Consider the following 22,149-nt stretch of genomic DNA (forward strand, 5'->3'; position numbering starts at 1 on the left):
AAATAAGCTATAGTACTCCTTCCTATAAATGCTGTTGAATTCCCCTTGTGGTAATTGTCTTCTATATAACAACTGTTTAGTACATAAATTTAAATTTTGAATTCCTAAAAATCCCAGTGTTGGACATATTCCAAATAGGTTTTAAGATAGCTTGAATATGAAAAATGATCTTGTAAAAACCAGTGAGTTGTACATAAAACTGCTACAAGTGTGCATATTTATAAATAACTTACTCCATCAGAGCTGCGCTATAGCAATTTTTTTCTTTGAACAAAGTTTTATGAAACAGTTGTCTTAGGAGTTGCATCTAAATTTACTCTCTTCTATTCTTAATAATTAGTTAAGTAAAGGAGTAAGTTGGGATGGTAGAAAGCATTTTTGAATTGGAACTGAAAAGATACTTCAAAAGAGTAATTTCAAACAATGTCAGGATCTGGACACTTAGGTTCCTCAAGAAAATGAATATTTTATGATGTTGCAGCCGTTCTGTGCAATAGCCAATTCCAATCATTTCAACAATGGCTCTAAAATGACCTAAACACATGCATGGAATAGTTTTGTCAATGTGTTATATAACAGCTACAATAAATATAAAACTTAAAGTACCAATTGAAGATGCTGAGAAGGATGGCATTTATGTGAAATAACAGTAAAATGTGTTAGTAGCTATACCTTAGAGAGATTGAAAACAAAAATATCTGCTAATCTAATGGCTTGGGTACGAATTCATATATGAATACTTAAGCTTGATTCAATCCCCAGGATCCCACTTTTTTATTCCTTTCTTCCACTGTGTGAAAAAAATATAATTTAGCAATCTGTTGTTGCTTTATATTTTGGCAGCACATCTATATATATTGCGAACTGGGTAAAAATATTATTCTTAATATATTATAATGAAGGTTAAAGCTTAGAACATGAGCTGAGATTCTATTTCAGATTGCATTTTAGATAAATTGCACAAATCCATAAGACCTGAATATTCTTGCATTTTTAATTTATTTAAAATATTGATATTTATTGATTATTTTAACGTATTGTATCTATTTTATATACAGGCAGGCAGAAGTCCTGAAGGCTGACATGACAGGTAATGTTTTCACCATCTAAATCTGCCAAATTTAGGTAATCAGGTTTCATTGAAAGTTGTTATTGTAATTCACAAACAGGTTTTAATTAATTTTCTGGTCTAGTGAGTTACTAAAATCAATAGATGTGGTTGAGGAGCCATCCTTCCTATTAGCTTTGGAGTAAGAAGATACAAAGGTATCAACCTCAAATACAGGGTGGCAGCAGGAATGAGGACAAAGGGAGGACTAGCACTACTACTCAAAGATTTTAGATACTTTGGGGTCAACTGGATCACAACTGGTCTTCAGTAGTCTTGCAGATCAGATGAAAATCTTGTTATTTCCACTAACTTCCATGTGCCACTGTTCCAAATTTCTTATTTTGAATTCTGCAAAAACAAAAGAGAAATTAACTGTGTGCAAGCTAGTTCAGAGCTAAGACAATGCTTTATTGGTCTAGAATCAATAAAACCAAGACTGTTTGTTGGAAACCCAGGGTTCCTTAAGAATTATCTTGGGGGTCCACATGACTGTTTACACTTATGCTTATAGTGAAATTGTAAAATGTTCATGCCTTTGTTTTGTTTAAAGGAGAGAAATCTATGACAAGGTATTATATAAAACTTTTATTAAAGTTTGTACCCATACAATTTTTCACATTGAGAAAGATTTTCAAGATAACAAAGTTTGAGGACCATTGGTCTAGGGCAGTAATAGCGAACCTTTTAGACATTGCATGCCCAAGCTGACATGTGCAAGCATGCATGCGCAGCAGAGACCTAAAGACCAGCTAGCCAGCAGGAGGCAGGGCATCCCAACACCGGCAGCGTGGCAAGAGGTAAGATCTTTTTCTTTTGTGAGCTTCTGTTTTGTCGCTTACAGGGAAACAGAAGCTCACGAAAGAAATGTCACGGAGATCTGACCAGGGGAGACGGCATGCGTGCCAGCAGAGAGGGCTCCGCGTGTCACCTGTGGCACGCGTGCCATAGATTTGCAATCACGGATGTAGGGGAAGTGTACATAGAGACAGATACATAAATACATACACAAACACATACACACACACAAATATATGTATGTATTTTTCAGATTCGAAGCTGGGACCAGCCGAAGCCTGGACATCTCGACAAGCTTTACAGGACTTATACCAGAAAATGTTAGTAACAGATTTGGAGTATGCATTGGATAAAAAAGTGGAACAGGATCTGTAAGTATAACTAAGTTTGGCTTATATTATTTTTTAAAAGACGCTAGTAGTCCTCACTTAACAAAGTTATGATGGCCTGGGATTTATAATCTCTACTATCACACCAACCCCACAGTCCTATGGTCGCAATTTAGGCGCCTGGCAGCTGGCTTACATTTATGACCGGTTGTAGCATCCTGTACTCATGTAAACACAATTTGTAATCTTTTTTGCCTAGTTTCTGGCAAAAAAAAAAAAAAAAAGTCCATTGAAGAACTGTGATTCACTTAATTATTACCATAAAAATTCTCATTAAATCAGGGGTAAAATGCTCCCGGTTCGGACTGGATCGCCCAATCCAGTAGCGATGGAGGCGGGTGGTTCGGAGAACCGGTAGCAAAAATCCCTGCCCCCCCCACCATTGCCCAGCTGAGCCGCGCAATCATCAGAGGCTTTTTTTAAAAAAAATTAAAAGCATTTTTTCTACCACCTCTTTGGCCGAAAAAAAAGCCTCTGATGATCGTGTGGCTCAGCTGGGATCATCAGAGGCTTAAAAAAAAAAAAGAAAGCCTCTGCCGATCAGGCAAGTCAGCTGGGATCGTCAGAGGCTTTAAAAGCATTTTTTTTACTCAGCTGAAGAGGTTATAGAAAAAATGGTTTTAAAAGTAAAAAAAAAAAAAGGTTGGCCATGCCCACTCAGTCATATTACCCCCACCACCACCAAGTCACGCCCACAGAACCGGTAGTAACAAATTTTACATTTCACCACTGCATTAAATCCAGTCCAACTTGATTTATGACTGCAATAATTTACAATCAAAATTCTGGTTCCAATTGTGGTGATAAGTCAAGGACTATATGTACAATCTCTTTTTTAACTGAACAAGTACTTGAATAAAATGGTTTGTTTAAGATCGGCATATGTGGGTCTGATTGGGGTAGATTATATGGGTTATACTGAAATATAATTTTATCTTATGTTGAACAACATCTATATATTGTATTTTACTCCAATTTCATTTTAAATTTTTTAAATAGAATTTTACTAATAATTTGTGTTAGGAATTCTGTATTTTGATATGGCCTATAAGCCAATCAATAAACTAAATTGAACTGAACTGAACAAGATGTGTGCAGACTGGAAAATTATTTTGAAAAATTGGATTTTAAATGAAACTTCTTTCCCCCACCCCTACACTGCAAGTAGTTGGTGGTAATATAGGAGAGATAATATAATAGCTATTTGGCTGATTTCAAGCACATATTGACTCCCAATTAAAAAAGAGTAAGTTTTGTCATTGAGCTTACAAACTTAAAAAAAAAAAAAAGACATTCAAGGAAAGAGGAGAAGAAAAAAAGAAAGCTGGGAAAACATTCATTCAAGCCAAAGCCTTGGGTGAATTTATATCCAATTCAACCTTGGCTGATTGGCATTTTCTGTGGGTACTAAGTATTAGCTGGCAGTTCTTGATATCCCTGTCCAGTACCTGTGTCCAGAATGCATAGCCTTTCAGTTCCAAGCATTTGCTGCATCACAAACATAGTGTTCTACTTTGCAGAGAAGAAACTCCCTGCAGCTGCTCTATCACTGAATGTTGTAGACAGCCAGGTTCATTTTCCTCCTTCCACTGGACCTTTTTCTACTGAGCAATCTGAGGTTTCTTTGGTCCAGACTGTAAAGAGAAAAAAGGGTAATACTCACTCCCAGTTCTTATTACTAGGCAGGCTTTCTGACAATCCTCATTGCCATGAATCTTTTTGGTCAGTACTGATGTTTGACATAAGTGTCAACAAGTGAAGAGAAGGGTTAGGTAGATATATGGTCATAACATGAAGATAATATTTGTGGTACTCTAGAAGCTTCATTGAAACAGCACTCCCCCTATATTCCCTTCTCCTTCAAGCAGATATCATTCAGTATATCAGCTTTTTTGTGTAAAATAGAACAATGAAAGCTGCTCCTTTTTTTTAGGTGGAATCATGCCTTTAAGAATCAGATCACAACTCTACAGGGTCAAGCAAAAAACCGAGCAAATCCAAACCGGAGTGAAGTTCAAGCAAACCTCTCTCTATTTCTAGAAGCAGCTAGTGGCTTCTATACGCAGGTGAGTCAAGGGATAGCATTATGACCATGGTATGGAAATCGTATTGTTGCTGAACAATATGAAATTTTATTTATTTAAATGTATTGGCTGCTCAATTACTGTGCACAAAACTAAAAAAGAGATAAAAACAGCTAAAGATGTTAAATCAACAGGCAGCCTGAATTAAAAGAGAGAGTTTTCATAATATATCTCTTATATTTTCTTGTTTGCTTGCACCTATGCTAATATTTATGAAATTATCTTCCCAAAAAACACCAACAATTGTCGGGATTCTGAAATAACAAAGAATTGCAAATCAATTAAAGATATACTTAGCTTTGATTTAAAAAAACATATAAGATATCAGTTATAACATTATAGAACCATTTTCTTAAGGTCACATAATAGACTCCATTATTCTTTAGTCTGAAGGAATCTGATTTTACATATTATGTTTTTACAGCTTCATACAAGAGGCTTAAATAGAGTAATAAACAATGCAGTCATTAGGCTGGTTCAAGTAATGTAGTAAACCACAATGTAATCTGTTTGAGTTGTGTAGAACCCAGCTATACATTTCAAGCTCATCTATAAAATTCTTATCTCTCTCTATTCATATTTTCAAACAGATGCAAAAAGGTTAGATAGTTTTATGAAGAAGTTCTATATATAGCAGCATGTAGGAAATCTGCCATATGTCAATCTCATAGTTCCAAGCTTGAATGTCTCCCCATGTTTTAAGTTATCAGATTTTGAGTTGTGCTTTCCTTGGTCTCAGAGTACTTTGCTATATTTTTATGATAGCTTTTTCTGTATGAGAATCAGGCTGTCACTCATCCACTCTTAAAATGTGATGTGTAAGCCATGAATGGTTTTTCTTCTTAGTGTTCCATGCTAACCAGGCCTTTATGGTTTAATTTAAAAAATTATTAAAATAAGAATGGCCAGAAATGATAAATAGATAGATAGATAGATAGATAGATAGATAGATAGATAGATAGATAGATAGATAGATAGCAAACATGATGGCTATATGTCAAGATTAGATTATGTGTCTGAAAAAAGAGTATGTATGTCTGAAATACTAATTATTAGAAAATTATAAAAAGGAGATACGAATCCTGTTTTGAAATTTTTCTTTGGTATTAATTTTGACTGATTTGGAAAAAGGAATGCTGAACTAGAATTATCTATCTATCTATTTATCTACCAAAACTAGTTTGGTATACCTGTTTCCTCGAAAATAAGACATCCTCTGATAATAAGCCCAATCGGGCTTTTGAGCGCATGGGCTAGAATAAGCTCCCCCCTGAGAATAAGCCTTCCCTGAAAATATTTAAACGCATGAGCAGCCAGTCCCCACCATTTCCTCTGGTTTCCTCCAGGTGCCCCAAAATAATAAGACCTCCCCAAAAATAGGGCCAGGCACTTTGGGGTTCAAAAAACTATAAGTCAGGGTCTTATTTTCGGGAAAACACGGTAGTATTTTTGGAAACCAATTTAGAAACCTAGGGGATCATGAATCCTGGTCCTGCTTTTGTCCTGAAGCCAACTTGGACCAATCACTCTCACCCTCGTCCCAAAGAGGAATGACAGTGGCAAACTACTTCTAAAAATCTTGTTAAGAAAATTCCAGGGATTGGTCTAAAAATCTTGCTAAGAAAATTCCAGGTAGTTGCCAGGAATCAAGATTGATACTTATTTATAGTAAAACAAATCAGACCATGGGTCTCTATTTTACCTCTTTCAGTTAATAAGAGCTCTTCAGGATCTCAAGTCTTTTATCATCCCTGTGTTATAATTTTTTTTGACCACTGAAAGCGTGAGGAAAAAAACTCACATTTTTTTTAACCAATGAGCTCAAAACTTCCAATCTTAAGAAGAAATAAAACAAGAATGGTAAAAAGATTTATTGTTCTATTAAATCTTCTTGAATAACTTCAAGACAAAGTGATTATGATGGAGAATAACAAAGAAATGTTTAACCAAGCTTCAATAGAGAATCCGAGATTTAGATATAACTGATAATTTCTAATTTCAGCTACTGCAGGAGCTGTGCACGGTATTTAATGTGGATTTGCCCTGCCGTGTGAAGTCCTCTCAGTTGGGAATTATCAGCAATAAACAGACGCACACCAGCGCCATAGTGAAGCCACAATCTAGCTCCTGCTCATATATATGCCAGCACTGCCTTGTCCACCTTGGAGACATTGGTAAGTATCAGAAGTAGGAAAAGTTCTTTTTAAAGTTTAACTTCAGAGAGCAATATATATACAAATGGTAGCATTCCAAGGAGGGATTGAAAAAGTAGACAAATCAATTTATGAAGACAGTACAAGACTGCATATTCAATAGTGTCTTGAAGATGCCACATTTAAGTGACATTGTGGCCTTGTGAAATTGCAGTACAGACAGGACATTTGGATTGTAGATTGTAGAAATCTTTAAAGTGATGGACTTGATCACCTGTGCAGTTTTGTAACTCCGGTTACTAATTAGTTTTTCAATCTCTCTTAGAAAACAAAATATTTAGACTTCCCCTCCAGCATCTAATAGAGGGACATGTCAAAGGGTAACTATGCCATGAGGATAAAGAGTGAGAACATGAACAAAAGAGTAAGAGCAGACCAAAGACAGCATTGTGTTCCTTACCGTAACCAGCCAGATTCCTTTTGCTACTCTCAAGCAGGGGAAAGTAATAATAATTCAGGTTTGGCCATGATCAATATTTGTCCTATTTTACCAATTTTGTCACAGTCAATTTGACTATGTAAAACTCAAAAACCATATATTTAGAAGGTCACAAATCTTACATGAACCGCTATGTATTATGGACAAAACAAGTTATTTTAGAAATTGGGTGTATGTAAACTAGTATTCTGTTTAAAATAAAATCATCTCTTCCCAGCTCGCTACAGAAATCAGACCAGCCAGGCTGAATCCTATTATAGGCATGCAGCTCAGCTTGTCCCCTCCAATGGTGAGTTTTGAAAGTGTAATACACATGGTTGAATAACTTCTGATAAGGCTTATTTGTATTTAGGATACCAATTTTAAGTACTTCTATTTCACAGTTATTGCAAGGAAAGAAGGAAGACAGGGCAGTCTTTTTAAGACCAATCCAATCCCTGGGCCATAGCCTGTTTGGAAACAGGCTGTGTGTGCACCTCAACTTGTGTGAGCTGTAGGCCAGCACATGTGTACATGTGCACGCAGATCAACTTGCACAAATTTAGCCGTATGTGTGCGCGCGCTGGCCCGCCACTTTGGAAATCAAGCTGTGCACACATGCGTATGCATGCCAGCCTGCTGCTTATGTGGCCAGTTCCCCTCCCCCCCCCCCAGCCAGGCCGCCAAGCCACAAAGGTTGGGGACCACTGCCTTACAGGATGCTTACTAAGCATCACACTGAAATGTTTTTTTCTATTGCAGATCTGATTGGAACAACTTTTTCATACTTACCTTGTATTTTTTAAATGTACATACCGTATTTTTCGGACTATAAGACACACTCCCCCCCCCAAAAAAAGTGGGTGGAAATGTCTGTGCGTCTTATAGAGCAAATGTTGCTGAAGCCCCACCCATCCGTTGGCCCCCACTCTTCTGCCTCTGCCTCCCAGCAATTTGCAATCAGCTGTTCCAGGCTGCGGCGATCGCTGCCTCCACACACCTCATTTTTGGCCTCCGTGCGTCCCATTTTCCTTGTGTCCCGTTCTGTGGTAATAGGTGGTGACAGCAATCCCTGCAGCCTGGAACAGCTGATCATTGGTATTTTGGAGGCCCATCCAACCACTAGTCAGCTGCTCGTGCTAAATCAGGCTGGGCTGAAGCTGACCAGGCTGTTTGCTGTTTGCTGCAAGGAGGCAAATTGCTGGGAGGCAGAGGCAGATTTTTTTTTTCTTGTTTTCCTCCCGAAAAGCTAGGTGCATCTTATAGTTTGGGGCGTCTTATAGTCTGAAAAATATGGTACTTTTTTACTTACAAAAGGAGTTATGTAAATGAATCGTTTTGCTGTAAATTGAAGTCATTCATATTTTTCAGCATTTAATTCAGAAAGTTCTTCATGTTCCCATTAGGCCGCATATCGATAGTGGTCCACAGACTGGGGATTTGGATCCTTGGTTTAGAATATAACAAGGACCTTGATTGTGTTTATAAAATAAAACTGGAACTCAGTAACAAACCTTTTATTTATCCTATTTAGGTCAGCCTTATAATCAGCTGGCTATTTTAGCATCCTCCAAAGGAGATCACCTGACCACAATTTTCTACTACTGCAGAAGCATTGCTGTGAAATTCCCTTTCCCAGCTGCTTCTACTAACCTACAAAAAGCACTTTCTAAAGCACTGGAAAGGTAAGGCTGATTGGATGTATTTCAGAAGGGAAATTATTGATGTATCATTGGATGTCTCTGTACAAATACCATTTTAGTTCAGTAACATCTGGGGATCATAAGTTCATGTGTTCAAAGTATTAACCATGTATAAGGTTTAAAGTGTGTATAGTCACATTATAGATTGTTTGTCCAAACTGCAGCATCAATATGTTCCCAAAAAAGTTGCAAGCAAATAATTTCCTTTCCCATGTCTTTTTATCCAGTATTGGTCTGATTGTAAATGAATTCCTAATTGTAAATACTGCATATAAATTAGATTATAATTTTATTTATGAGATGGAGCAGTCCTTGAATTAGTGGCTGGATGGATAAATTGATTTTCCTAACAGCTGGCTATATCAAAACTATACACGAATGCAGTCTTAAGCTTCTATTATTAACATGGGTCTTTAGTTTGTTTTGGTTAATTGGTTTTTAGTGGACGATGTGGTTTCCAAAGCAATTCTGTCTAGCTTCTGACTCTCTTACTAAACAATATTTCTCCAGATCAACCCATAATAATTCCCTTAAATAAGGTCCAGTAATAAATATGTATTTTATGCAGTAAATGTTTACAAAGTGCATATATAATATAAAAGTTTAATACGTGTGCTTCCAAGACTGAAATACAATTTTTGTCTTATAATTGCAGTCGTGATGAGGTGAAAATTCAGTGGGGAATATCTGATTTCATTAAGGCATTTATAAAATTCCATGGCCATGTATATCTGAGTAAGAATTTGGAGAAATTGAATCCTCTTCGTGAGAAATTAGAAGAGCAATTCAAGGTTAGTTTATGGAATACTCCCAGATTTTCCTGCTGAACTAACATCTATATAAAATTGATTTAATTGATTTATGGATGCAACAATTCTTGGAAGCTGCTTCTAATCCATTTAAACATGTACAGGAAGTCCTCGACTTAAAACAGTTCATTTAATGATCATTTGAAGTTACAGCGGCACTGAAAAAAGTGACTTATCACCATTTTTCACGCTTATAACCCCATGGTCACATGATTTACATTTGGATACTTGACCACTGGTTCATATTGATGATGGTTGCAGTTCCCATCACTGGGGTCATGTGGTCATCTTTTGCAACCTTCTGACAAGCAAAGTCAGTGGGGAAGCTAGATTCACTTAACAACCATGTTATTAATTTAACAACTGCAGTGATTTAACCGCAGTGATAACAAGTTCACTTAATAAATGTGGCAAGAAAAGTTAATATGGGGGCAAAACTCACTTAACAAATTTCTCACTTAGCAACATAAATTCTGGGTTCAATTGTGGTCATGAGGACTACCTTTAGTAGGAATGCTGTTTTTCTTTTCTTTATTGGCTTAAGAAAGAAGACAAGTATTATGATACCATGCATCTTACAAAAAGACAATAATAATGTGCTGTAATACCTCCAACCTTACACATCTGGCAATAAAATCATTATGTTTCCATTTGTAACTCCTACTTGAATTCCTGGGTCTTAAGCATTCATTTTGCTACTTTGTGTTTTCTGCTCTTTATACTTCAAGCAACAGGCTAATAACATGGTGACCTTAATATGGAGGAAGAGATTAAATGTATATAGATCGAGGGCGGGGGGAGAGGGACAGATAGACAGAATTGTTTTTGCAAAGAAATTTTGTTGAAAGGTTGTTTGAGTCTATCATTTGATTCTCTACCTAGACTGCTTTGTTAATTCCTATCAGTGATTCTGTGTATTCCTATCCAGCAGCAATTGATAGACAGAAGGCATTAATGCACTGGTCTTTCCAGCGATAGCATTTTCACCTACATACGTGAATTGTCATTCAGCAATAAAATAAAGAATTAAAAGAATTGAAGACCATGAAGGGGACTTAACTAAATCTGAGACAATAGCTATTTGTATATGCACAGTTTCACATGGTTCTATATACATTGCTATGCTGGAGGTAATTGAGTGTTAAATGGTCTACAGCAGTATATTAGATGCTCTGTAATAGCTGCCAGTCAGATTTTTTTTAAAAAAAATTGATTTATATGCCGCCCTTCTCCGGAGACTCAGGGCGGCTTACAATGCGTTAAGCAATAGCCTTCATACTTTTGTATATATTTATACAAAGTCAGCTTATTGCCCCCACAAACTGGGTCCTCAATTTACCTACCTTAGAAAGGATGGAAGGCTGAGTCAACCTTAAGCCTGGTGAGAGTCGAACTTACAGTAATTGCAGACAGCTGGTGTTAATCACAATGCTAATTGATTGAATAGTTTGACATAATATATTTTTGAAAGGTTGGATTATGTGTTTTTTATTATTGCAGAGGTTGCTGTTCCAAAAGACCTTCAATTCTCAACAGCTTGTCCATATTACTGTCATCAACCTGTTTCAGTTGCACCATTTACGGGACTTTAGCAATGAGACTGAACAGCATAGTTACAGTCAGGATGAACAGCTATGCTGGACACAATTACTGGCACTCTTCAGTAAGTTATACAGTTGGCAGAGTATTTTTGCACAGCTATTCACTAGATTGCTTTCTAACCAAGTGTCTTGGATTCTGGAATGAGATTATACATCTGGAGTGGGTTTACCATTGCACAGGCTGATTGTGCAGTGAGAAGAAACAGTTACTTGTGATGCTAATGCTGTTCTTGAATTGCATTACCATGCCGTGATCATATAGCTAGATGTCATAGTTACTGCTTCTAGAGGAGAAATTGTGACTCAATTGAGTTCTTATAGATTGTGAATAAATTAAGTTTTCTAAACCTTATGAGTCCTTCTTTCTGTTTAATTGTTGATTTACTCCCTGCTTTCCTGTTATACCCACATACTTCTTTTGGTATGTTGAAAGGGGAATATCTACACTTGGGAATCTGTTTTAATGTATAGGCTGTCTGTACCACATATAATCCTGACATTAAAAGTTCCCAACCTATATAATTGCCTCCTTTTTCTTTTAGCACATAGAAAGATTATAAGGCTATGGTGGAGCCACAGTTACCGTATTCACATATTACTATTTCATATTTTGCATAGATTTAAATACTAAAACAGAGATAATACAGATAGTCCTTGACTTAGAATTGGTTGCTTAATGACCATTTAAAGTTACGTTGCACTCAAAGTCATGACCTGTCTTCAAAGTTATTACTACTGTACTGCACTATCATTATTACATTTTGGGCAGTTGGCAACTACCTCACATTTACAACTGGTTGCAGCATCTTGTGGTCACTTGGAGGCACATTATGATTTTTTTGCTGTTTGCCAACAAAAAAAACACCCTTTGGATTAGCTGGATTCAGACTTATGACCAAGAGATTTGCTTAACAACAATGGTGGCTTGCTTAATGACCATCATAAAATGGTCATAAAATTGAGTCTGGTCACTTGGTGACTTGACTTAAAAACCCAATGACATACATACAATTCTGGGCTCAGTTGTGGTCTATTACCCATATATCACAGTTTGCTCTGTTGATAAGATCCTGGCTCAACTTTTGCAATCATATGATCAACTTTAGCATTTTTAAAGACTCAGTAGAGAACAAACTTTGTGAAACAAATCATTTCTTATGTTTTGTAGCAATAGCAATAACACTTAGATTAATATACCGCTTTACAGTGCTTTACAGCCCTCTCTAAGTGGTTTTCAGAGTCAGCATATTGCCCCCAACAGTTTGGGTCCTCATTTTACTCACCTCGGAAGGATGGAAGGCTAAATTTATATTAATAGTTTTATTTAAAAAATATTAGATATTATGAATATCTGTTATATACACTTTTTTCTTTTTTTCCTTTTATCCAGGTGGTGTTAATTTTTTCCTGCCTTGTTTGTAGTTTTTGTTACTTTTTGTTCCTGTTTTTTAATTTGCATTTTGTATTTTATCTTTTGAAATGAATTACAATTTCAAAAAAATATTAACAGCAATGATCAGCAAGAAATAATTATTTCTTGAATTGATAACCATTTTTATATCAGTATAGTGCTCAAAGTAATTAACCAAAAAACACACAGTATACTTTTGTTTTTCTCAGTGTCTTTTCTTGGAATTTTGTGCAAGTGCCCACTTCAGAATGATTACCAAGAAGAATCTTGGGGTTCTTATCCCCTTCCTGCACTCAAAGTCTCAATGGACTGGCTGAAACTGAGACCCAGTATTTTTCAGGAGACTGTGGTTGATGAAAGGCAATAGTAAGTCTTGTCTGCCTATATTTTACCATTCAATGAAGTAAATTTGTAATGAATAATCTAAATTTCTCCTGATACAAAAATAATGAACTTGGTTGTGGTTCAAATTTTTATTAGTTTATCAGAATATAAAATACAAGGGAAAATAAAAATAATGGGAAATTAGAGGAGGCAAAAGGGATAAAGAGAAAGGATGGGGTTGAAGAGGGAAAATAAAAAATAGCTTCCAACTCTTTTTAGCACAGTAGAAGGTAAGAACATTACAGACTAAACTGTTTTTACGTTTACACAGTAGCAGCAGGTATTGTAACATACCCATTTTTATAACAACAAATCAGCAAAACAAAATCAAATTTCATTTTTTCCCATCATAAGCACAAAATTCAGAAGGTATTTCCAAATAGGAACAAAATTAGAATATATTCTTTTCTTTAAATAAAGCAATCAATTTAAACATCTCTTCTTCTTTTTTCTTTCCTACAATGACTTTGAACTGAAAATCCCTAAACTTAATCTTGTTTTTGTTATGAATTCTCTAGTAGATAGTCAATCAAGTAAATAAAATGTGTCCTATTTGCACTCCATCTTCAGTTGCCACGTGTTTCTTCTCTAACTTTGATCACAATTTGAAAAGGAAGAAACTTTCTGAAAGTCCTACTAGCAATTCCTTGATTTGATCTCAGGTTGGAGAATGCTTCAAACTAAATTCACATAATTCTTACTCACAAATGTGTAATGATTTAATGAAAGAAATATTTTGTCACTTTTGCGCAAAAGTTTATTTTCTTTCATTTATATCCCAGTTTTCCATGTTAACAGGATTCCAAGTTTTATAAATGGAATTTCCTAGCAGTCTTCTATTCTTCTAAGGGCACTTAGCACTTAGTGCTTGAAATCTAAACTCTTCTGTCATTTGAGCTAACTGCATTTCCCCAGAGAACAAACTCCATAGTCAGAATTCCATCATTTAAAAAATTGTGGATAGTTATGCTGTCAGCTATTTCCACTTGTGAAATCAGTTATATCCATAGCTTATCTTTAAAGCATGTAGCAGTCTTAAGTATGCCTGTTTGTGTGGTAATAATGTCATCATAGCTAGATTTCAATTACCGGTATGTAGCCTCTCAAAGATATCTAGGCTGGCTGTACCTCATTACCTATTGCCAGATACTGAAATAGATAAAAATAAAGCAAATTAATAAAGATCAGGTGATAGTACTCAGTCATAGTTAGTTACCAGTTAATTCTAAAACTTGAGCTGAAGATGATGCATCCCTCTAAGTGGCATTTTGCAGTGGAGTTAAGTTTGAGATCTACATACAGCACAAATTCCATGCTTTGATTATTCAGTGAATGTTTCCTAATACATGACTCAACAATTGTAATGTTGACAGCTGGAAGCTATAATTACTTCTAAAGTAACCTCCCCTTTCCTTTGAATAAATATACTTTCTAAGTATTTAGTCTGTCAATGCTAAATGTTACAGAGAACTGGATTTGTGGAGAAAAATAACTTCAAACTAAAATAGAGAGATAATGGACGGATGGTACTGCTTTTCAAGTATAGGTTGGTTGTTTATGCCACTTCAGACACTACATTTAAAGTACTGGGATATTATATTATATTATATTATATTATATTATATTATATTATATTATATTATATTATATTATATTATATTATACTACACTACACTACACTACACTACACTACACTACACTACACTACACTACACTACACTACACTATATTATATTATTATTATATTTATTATATTATTATATTATATTTATTATATCATTTTTACTGATTTTTAATCAGTATATCATTTTGACTCTTGTTCATTTGGGTTCTCTATCTAGTTTGAAGAACTGTATGGAGAACTGATCTCATTTTAGCTCATATTTATGCAAAAATAGTCAAAATTCAAATGAGTTCACAAATGTTAAGGTACCACTGTAGATTTTCCTCAGATAAAACAAGAATGAATTCCCTTGTTGACCCATAGAAAAGTTATTTTAATTTCAAGGTCAAGAATTGACCTATTATGTATAGGAGGTCCTTGATCTCCTATACATAATCTCCTTCATCGCTTTCCTGTACGTGGAAGGAAATTCCTGGAGCCAAACCTCTTGATACTGAAACTGCTTTCAATACTAATTAAGGTTTCATTTGCAAACAGGTATCTTTTGATATAAAAATTCAATTACCTTCCAGAAGAGTCAGAAAATCTTTCTATTTTAAGATTCTTTGCTACCTACTTATGCAAGTTGGCAGTAATTGCTGTCAACTCTGTGGGAGTCTGCTTGAGACTAGAAGTAATGGTATTTCTTTTCAATTTCAGAAAAGTAGCATTTCCCCTACTCCAGATTGCGCACAAGGGCGTTTTTAGGTTTTTGACAGTGTTTCCACTTCAGTGTTACCTTTAAATGCATGAGGTTTTGTTTTTAGAACAGCTGAATAAAACAAGAGAGACAGAAATTTGCATAAGGCATTCCTTGTGTCCACTAACTAAATCCCTGATTTTTCACCAGTCACTCAGTTGCACTGCTCTGCTTTTGAATTCCCTGATATTTGGATCTTATAGTTTGAATAAGCAAGGTTTTTAAATTAGAAACTGGCTGCTTAATGTGACTTCTTGTTAACAGATATTATATTATGTTATATATTTATTATATATTTATATTTTATTATTATATTATTATATTACTATATTATATTATATTATATTATATTATATTATATTATATTATATTATATTATATTATATTATATTATATTATTTATTATATTATATTATAATTTTCCACTCAATAGTTGTTCAAATTGTTTTGCAATAGAGGAATGTAAAGCAAATATTATTATTATTATTATTATTATTATTATTATTATTATTATTATTATTATTTATATGCCGCCCTTCTCCGGAGACTCAGGGCGGCTTACAATGCGTTAAGCAATAGCCTTCATACTTTTGTATATTTTATACAAAGTCAGCTTATTGCCCCCACAAACCGGGTCCTCATTTTACCCACCTTAGAAAGGATGGAAGGCTGAGTCGACCTTGAGCCTGGTGAGAATTGAACTCTTGAACTCGCAGTAATTGCAGGCAGCTGGATGTTAAATGCTGCCTTAGTAGGAGGCATTAGCCTCCTATGCCACTCAGGCTCCCTGAGTCTGTATATATAGTCTGTAAATCCGGGAAATCTGGAATCAAAGAAGGTTATCAACAGTATGTGTTAATAGTGCATGTCTGATTGTAAATGGTAAAATAAAGACATTGGAGCATGTTTTTTTATTTTCCTGTCATGTAACAAGTTACCGCATTATTCTTTCTCCTTTCTGGGCAGACTTAAAGAGGAAAATCAAATAAGGTTTGACAGTTAAGGCATAAGTCAGAAACAAACTCTATTGTGTGACTTTTAAAAATGGCCATTTTTTATTAAGCCTGGAAGAATCCTTTGCCATTAAAAATCTAGACATATACATAGTTTTTGAATTATTTATTTTTATGTATACATCAGTTTATGCAGTCTCCACTTTCAAGGTACACCTGACATAGAACCACATATTTTAAAACAAAATCCCATGTAAACGATTATGAATATACTTAAAACAAATATCTAGCCAACAGCAAAATCTGTCAAAATGGTGGCCCAGCATTGTCCTTATCTGTCAAACATTTGCTGGAATAAAATGGCCTTCATAGCCTTCCAGAAACTAAAGGGTTGGGGACTCTGTATACCTTGGAGCATATTCTTCTTCAGAATGGGGCAGCCGCCAAGAAGTTTTACCTTTTTGTTCCACTCTCTTCACTTAACATGGAATGGGGACTCATAGCATCCACATTTGAAAAAATGCACAAGACTGGTTGAATCCAAGCAAGAGAAAAAATGGGAGCTAAAGCCATGTAAGACTAGCCTAGCCATGTTAGGTTAGTTAAAGCTAATGGAAAAAATGACATGAAAGGTAAAAGCCTCTCTGGATCATAAATGTACTACAGCACTCTGTTCCCACAAAGATGGACCAAATATTTGTGAGAAGGCTTTGGGTTAGACATGAAGTCAAGAGCTATGGATCTGAGTTTTCTAGGTCTGAATGATTGTGCCCAGTAGTGGAAAAGTCAGAGCTTCTGTCAGTATATCTTAGAAACTGACTTAAAAGAGTCTACAGAAAAGAACAACTAAGAAATTTCCCCAAATGGGATACATAGGCATCCTCCAATTCTTCATCCATTTGTGTTGTATAGAGGAAAAACCTAGTAGCTACTTCAGGATTGAAATAAAATACGATTATAAGGCATTGTTTTACGGTGGCATTAAGTAATGCCTATGTCAGGGGTCGGCAACCTTAAAGACTCAGAGAGCCACAAAGATCCTAACCGGAAGCCTCTGTTCAATTCTGGAGCCGACCAGAAGTCCGTTCCCCCACCATAGAGTCTCCTCCTAGCGCGGCATCCTTTTTCCTCTACCTGCCCTAACTGAAAGCCCTATCAATTGTGGAGCTGACCAGCAACAGGGAGCCGCAGCATAGGGATGAAAGAGCCACATGCAGCTCCAGAGCCACGGGTTGCTGACCCCTGGCCTTTGTGTTTGAACTAATGGGATAAAGTGTGACTGTGTTATTTAAATGATACTGTAGACATACCAGTTGAAAATTGTTCTGACATACAGCAAGATAGTTACTGGATTTTTCAGAAAAGGATGGGATAGAAATAATTTTTATAGATTATGTCAGAAGAGATCTGATAAGAAATGGGGCATTTGATGCAGTAAGGACAAGGTATGCAATGGAAGAGGCAATAGTGAGTGTGGAGTGTGTTATGTAAGTAAAACTCTTTTTGCTTTGCAGTGTTTGGCCTTGGCTGATTTCTCTTCTAAACAGTTTTCAGCCTCATGAAGAAGACCTCTCCTGCCCTAATGGTAAGAACATTCCCTTATGACATAGTTCAAGGAAGATAAGAGCAGAGTTAAGTCAAGAAAAATGTAGTAAGACACTGATGAACTTGTGTATAAGTTTAAGTTGAATCAAAACTATTTAGCTCATATTGACTTCATTGATTCTGAGAAGTACCTTCTAAGTACCCATGTAGATTCTATTCTATGCCCTTAGCCTGCATCATTTTATTTGCTCAAGCTGCTCTTTGGCGTCATTAATGGTACAGTTTGTTTACAGTTTTATATTTGTCCTTCAATACTATCATGACTTGTAAAAAATCATATGGATTCCAACAATCAGTCAAATGATTGGTAAGTGCAGAGAAATAAGTCCACAAGAAGGGGTCCAAATAAGACCAAAAAAAAAAAAAAAGTCAAAATCCACAGATGAAAAATAAATGATAATAGGAATATTCAGAGATGTGACAAATATAGACTTTCTCAGAATGGTTACTGAAGCTAAAGAATATTCTGTGCAATCTTAATTATGAATTTTCTTATTAATTTTGCTTTCAGGAAGAATTGCATCTGTTCTCTTTTGGATTAAAATTTTAATACATTCTAACTACAAATGGTTCTTGATTTATTACTGGCCATTTTACACCATTCAAAATTAAGATGGCCTTGGGGCAGGTGCTATACAGGCACCGTATAATGTCAGTTCGGTTCTTGGCAACTGGCTCGTCTTTACAACTGACTGCAACCTCCTGCAGGCACAAGATTGTAATTTGCAATGTTTTTTGCCAGTTTCTAGCAAAACCTGCCCTTTGGAAGAAAGGTTTTGCTTAACAATTTCGTGATTTTCTTTAACAGCTATGGTGATTAATTTAATGATCGCAGCAAAAAAATTTTTTAAAAAAATGGGCCCTGTCATATGGGTTCCTTGACTTACAACCACACCAAATTATGATATGGATCTCTGATTCCAATTGTACTTGTAAGCTGAGGACTACTTTACGACCACAACTGGGATAGGAGTATCTAGTGCTAAGTTATTTGGTTGTAAAAGTCAAGGTGATATGACTGCTTCAGTTAGCAAGGGCACTCCCCATTGTCATCATTAAACAAATTCCACCAGTTGTTAGCTAAAGGCCCACCCTAAACTATGCCATTCCAGGCTTGGTTCCTCCCAGCCCAGAGCAGTAAGGGACTCTGCTTCTTCTTCAATTTCCCCTCCCTTCCTATAATCCCCCCCCCTTCCAATCTCTGCTCTTTTGCCAGTACTGCACCCTGGCTGGCGAGGTGATAAGCAACTCTACATGGCTCTGGAACTGCTTGCCCTGTGAGAAGTCCTTGAGCCACAGGAAAAATCCCCAGGATGTCCCATCAGCATAGTGTGCAGCCTCAGTGTGGCACAAAGCCACAACTGTCCTGGGAAGCTCCAGCTGCCCATGGAAGCCCTAAAAGCATGGCATTGCAGTCGAGTAGAATGGCGTGAAGCCACAGCCCAGTTGCATGGTGCAAAGCCAGCAGTGTAGGGCAAAGCCTTAGTAACCCCATGAAGCTCCATCTGCCTCAGCCCAGCCACATTCACTGCCCTGCACTCCTAGATCTAGGTTGCCATCAACCATCCCAGTTGACCTTCACTGCCATCTAGCTCCCACTGCTGTGAGGTGTGCCCATCCTGGCCTTTGCAAGGCAGTTGCTGACCTCCTGAGGCCATCTTTCCCAGGTCTTTTGATGAATCTTCTGTGTGCAATCTGGGGGGAGGGGGAATGTTTTACGTAGCCATCATCTGCCTCACAAGGGCCATGCTAGGCATGTTTGGTCAGCACCGGGAGCAAGAAGATGGCAGTCAACTAAGGCCACAGGAACCACAGAGTACAGGGTGTATAAAAGGCGTATAAGGGGGAAATAAATAAAGGGAGAGTTGAAACATCCCTACAGTCATAAGTGTAGGCAGACTGCCAAGTACCTGAATTTTGATCATGAGAGCACTGCAATGGCTGTAACTTCAGGGACAAGTCGTCAGCCCATTCAGTACTGCTGTAACTTCACATGGTCACTGAGCATATGAATATAAATTGAGGACTACCTGTAACTTAAAAAGCACTTGATATTTATTGGATCAGATCCTTGCTTACTAATGAGAAGTAGACATGAATACAGATGTGCATATTCCTTTGTTTCATTCACTAGCCACCCCTCTTCCAGAAGAGTTTGAGCTGCAGGGATTCTTGGCTCTGAGGCCCTCATTCAGGTGAGTTATTATTATAGATAGATGAAACTCACCAGTGTTATTCAAACAGTGCTAATATCCCCTATTTTCTAAGCTCTTTGTAATTATTGCCACGCTACAAAATTCTGCACATCTTCATTATTTTCTGTAATATATTGTTAAAGAATCATTGGGATTAAAATTCGTTAAATTTCAGTTTAATTTTTCTGTATTTAAAGTTTAATCTCTTTGGAAACCTTTAGGGAAAGTGGTGTAAGGGGAAAAATGGATAATCTATTCTTGTTTTTCACTGAATAGGATTTCTGCTTTTTAATCTGATAGATCTTTTGGTCTAATACTATACAAGATAACTGTTACTGTTATAAATTAATTTCCCTGGGTAACTCTAGAGGTGTGTGGGGTGGGGGAAGCTTGGCAGATCAGAGCCTGTAAACATATGCACAGTACTTTTCTACTCTGAAATTGATTCTGCTGCTATTCACTTTTATATATGAGTGTTAAGGTGGAAAATTACTTGAAGAACAATTGCAGCAAGGATGATAAAGCTTGATACAAAATACATAAATATTGTGCAAGTATTTATCTGAAACAGAATAGTAAAACTACCTTAAAATAGGACTCTTTCTTTCCCTGTCACCTGCAAATTCTGTGTAATTTCTTTCTCGCTTAAAGGGAAACTTTAATAACTAACCAGACCACTACATGTCAGACCTGCATGTACCCCTCTTGTTCTGATTCATAATCCAAACATCCCATTTTTATTTTTGTCAACAATCAGGAACTTGGATTTCTCTAAAGGCCATCAGGGGATTACTGGAGACAAAGAAGGACAGCATCGCCGTATACGGCAACAACGCCTGATCTTCACAGGAAAGTGGATTGCTGACAATCAGCCAAGGTATCTGTATAGCTGCTAGTATCATCCTATACCTTCACCCATGATGGTTCTTTTTACCACTCAATATTGCTGTTTCATGTTTCTAATGACAGGTGTTAAAACTTGAAACGAAGGTATAATTGTGGACACTAATAATTTCATTTAACACTAAAACAAGGCAGTAATACGGGAATGGTAGATAGATACTTAAAATGTGCATAATAAGTATGGTTTTTTTCAGGGCTTGGAGAGCTTGTTTAGTAACTTAAAGCCATATATTAGTTTGATATAACAGGTAGTCATTTAATTAATGTCCCTAATTCCCATAATAATGACCAACAACTTCATTCCTAATCAAAGTAATGTCTGATAACTGCCCCACAGTAGTTTTGGCAGTTCCTTTGGCTACGAATCCTGCTTGGTCATTACATAAGGACCCAACTCGATCCGAGCTGTTCCTGGCACCGTCCCTCCCATTCCTGAGCCTTGGTCCTTCTAAGGTAGGGAACTATTTCAGTTCCCCCCTCCCCCCATCTTCCTATCTCCCTCTCATTTCTGCACTTTTGACCACCTGCTACCCACTGCCACTTCTGTCCACCATGCAGCACTGCCAGCTAGGATAGCCCTTCATGCTGCGCCTGACTGCATGCCCCTTCTGGCTGGGACAACCCTTAGTATGAAGGATCAACAAAGAAGGATCACTGAGAGACAATCCATAGTTTGAAGGCTCATCCCCACTGACGAGGGCATCCAGCAAGGCACACATTTTCCCACCTGCATACCCTAGCTCTCACCTGCAGCACTTGCTTGCCTGCCCCTGCTTCCTGGCACCTGCCTGGAGCACCTGCTGCCTCCAACTAACCTTTATTGTCATTTTGCCTCCCTCTTTTCTACTGGGCACATTATCCTGGCCACACAGGAATGTACTGTGGGAAGGTGGATATGTGCCGCTACCCTGCTGACCAAGCCAAACTTTCATGTTACACCTTTTGGCCAGACCAGAATTCCTTTCCAGCACAATTTGAGAACTATGGAACTTAAAATCCTATGCATAACTGTTTTAAGAATGACATATTGTAATTCATTGGGGAGAAACCCAGATTTAAAATCCTTCTTCAGACATGAAACTGGGTAAACATGAGCAGACAACTTTCTTTCTTATTATAATCTAATCCTTCCAGGATTCATCAGAATAAATTGGTGTGTGAGTGTAGAAGCCCAGTGAATTGAGCTTTGCAGAGGAAGTCTATAATTTTAAA

General features: G+C 36.7%; 1 protein-coding gene across 3 annotated transcripts in view; it reads left to right on the forward strand.

The window, feature by feature from the left end:
• The window catches only part of SMG7 (SMG7 nonsense mediated mRNA decay factor), a 64,114-nt gene that overhangs the window by 18,181 nt on the left and 23,784 nt on the right, over positions 1-22,149 (forward strand). For all 3 annotated transcript variants that reach the window (XM_070940951.1, XM_070940952.1, XM_070940953.1), the window contains exons 2-13: positions 1,059-1,090; positions 2,160-2,277; positions 4,229-4,361; positions 6,382-6,553; positions 7,249-7,320; positions 8,545-8,695; positions 9,369-9,504; positions 11,023-11,185; positions 12,744-12,900; positions 17,749-17,819; positions 19,974-20,034; positions 20,792-20,911. In XM_070940951.1, the coding sequence (XP_070797052.1) occupies positions 1,059-1,090; positions 2,160-2,277; positions 4,229-4,361; positions 6,382-6,553; positions 7,249-7,320; positions 8,545-8,695; positions 9,369-9,504; positions 11,023-11,185; positions 12,744-12,900; positions 17,749-17,819; positions 19,974-20,034; positions 20,792-20,911 (1,386 nt within the window). The remainder of the gene's footprint in view (positions 1-1,058; positions 1,091-2,159; positions 2,278-4,228; positions 4,362-6,381; positions 6,554-7,248; positions 7,321-8,544; positions 8,696-9,368; positions 9,505-11,022; positions 11,186-12,743; positions 12,901-17,748; positions 17,820-19,973; positions 20,035-20,791; positions 20,912-22,149) is intronic.

Source organism: Pituophis catenifer, unplaced genomic scaffold, assembly GCF_029215685.1.
Source record: "Pituophis catenifer annectens isolate HBS135680 unplaced genomic scaffold, rPitCat1.0.hap2 SCAF_3, whole genome shotgun sequence".
Taxonomy (NCBI): domain Eukaryota; kingdom Metazoa; phylum Chordata; class Lepidosauria; order Squamata; family Colubridae; genus Pituophis; species Pituophis catenifer.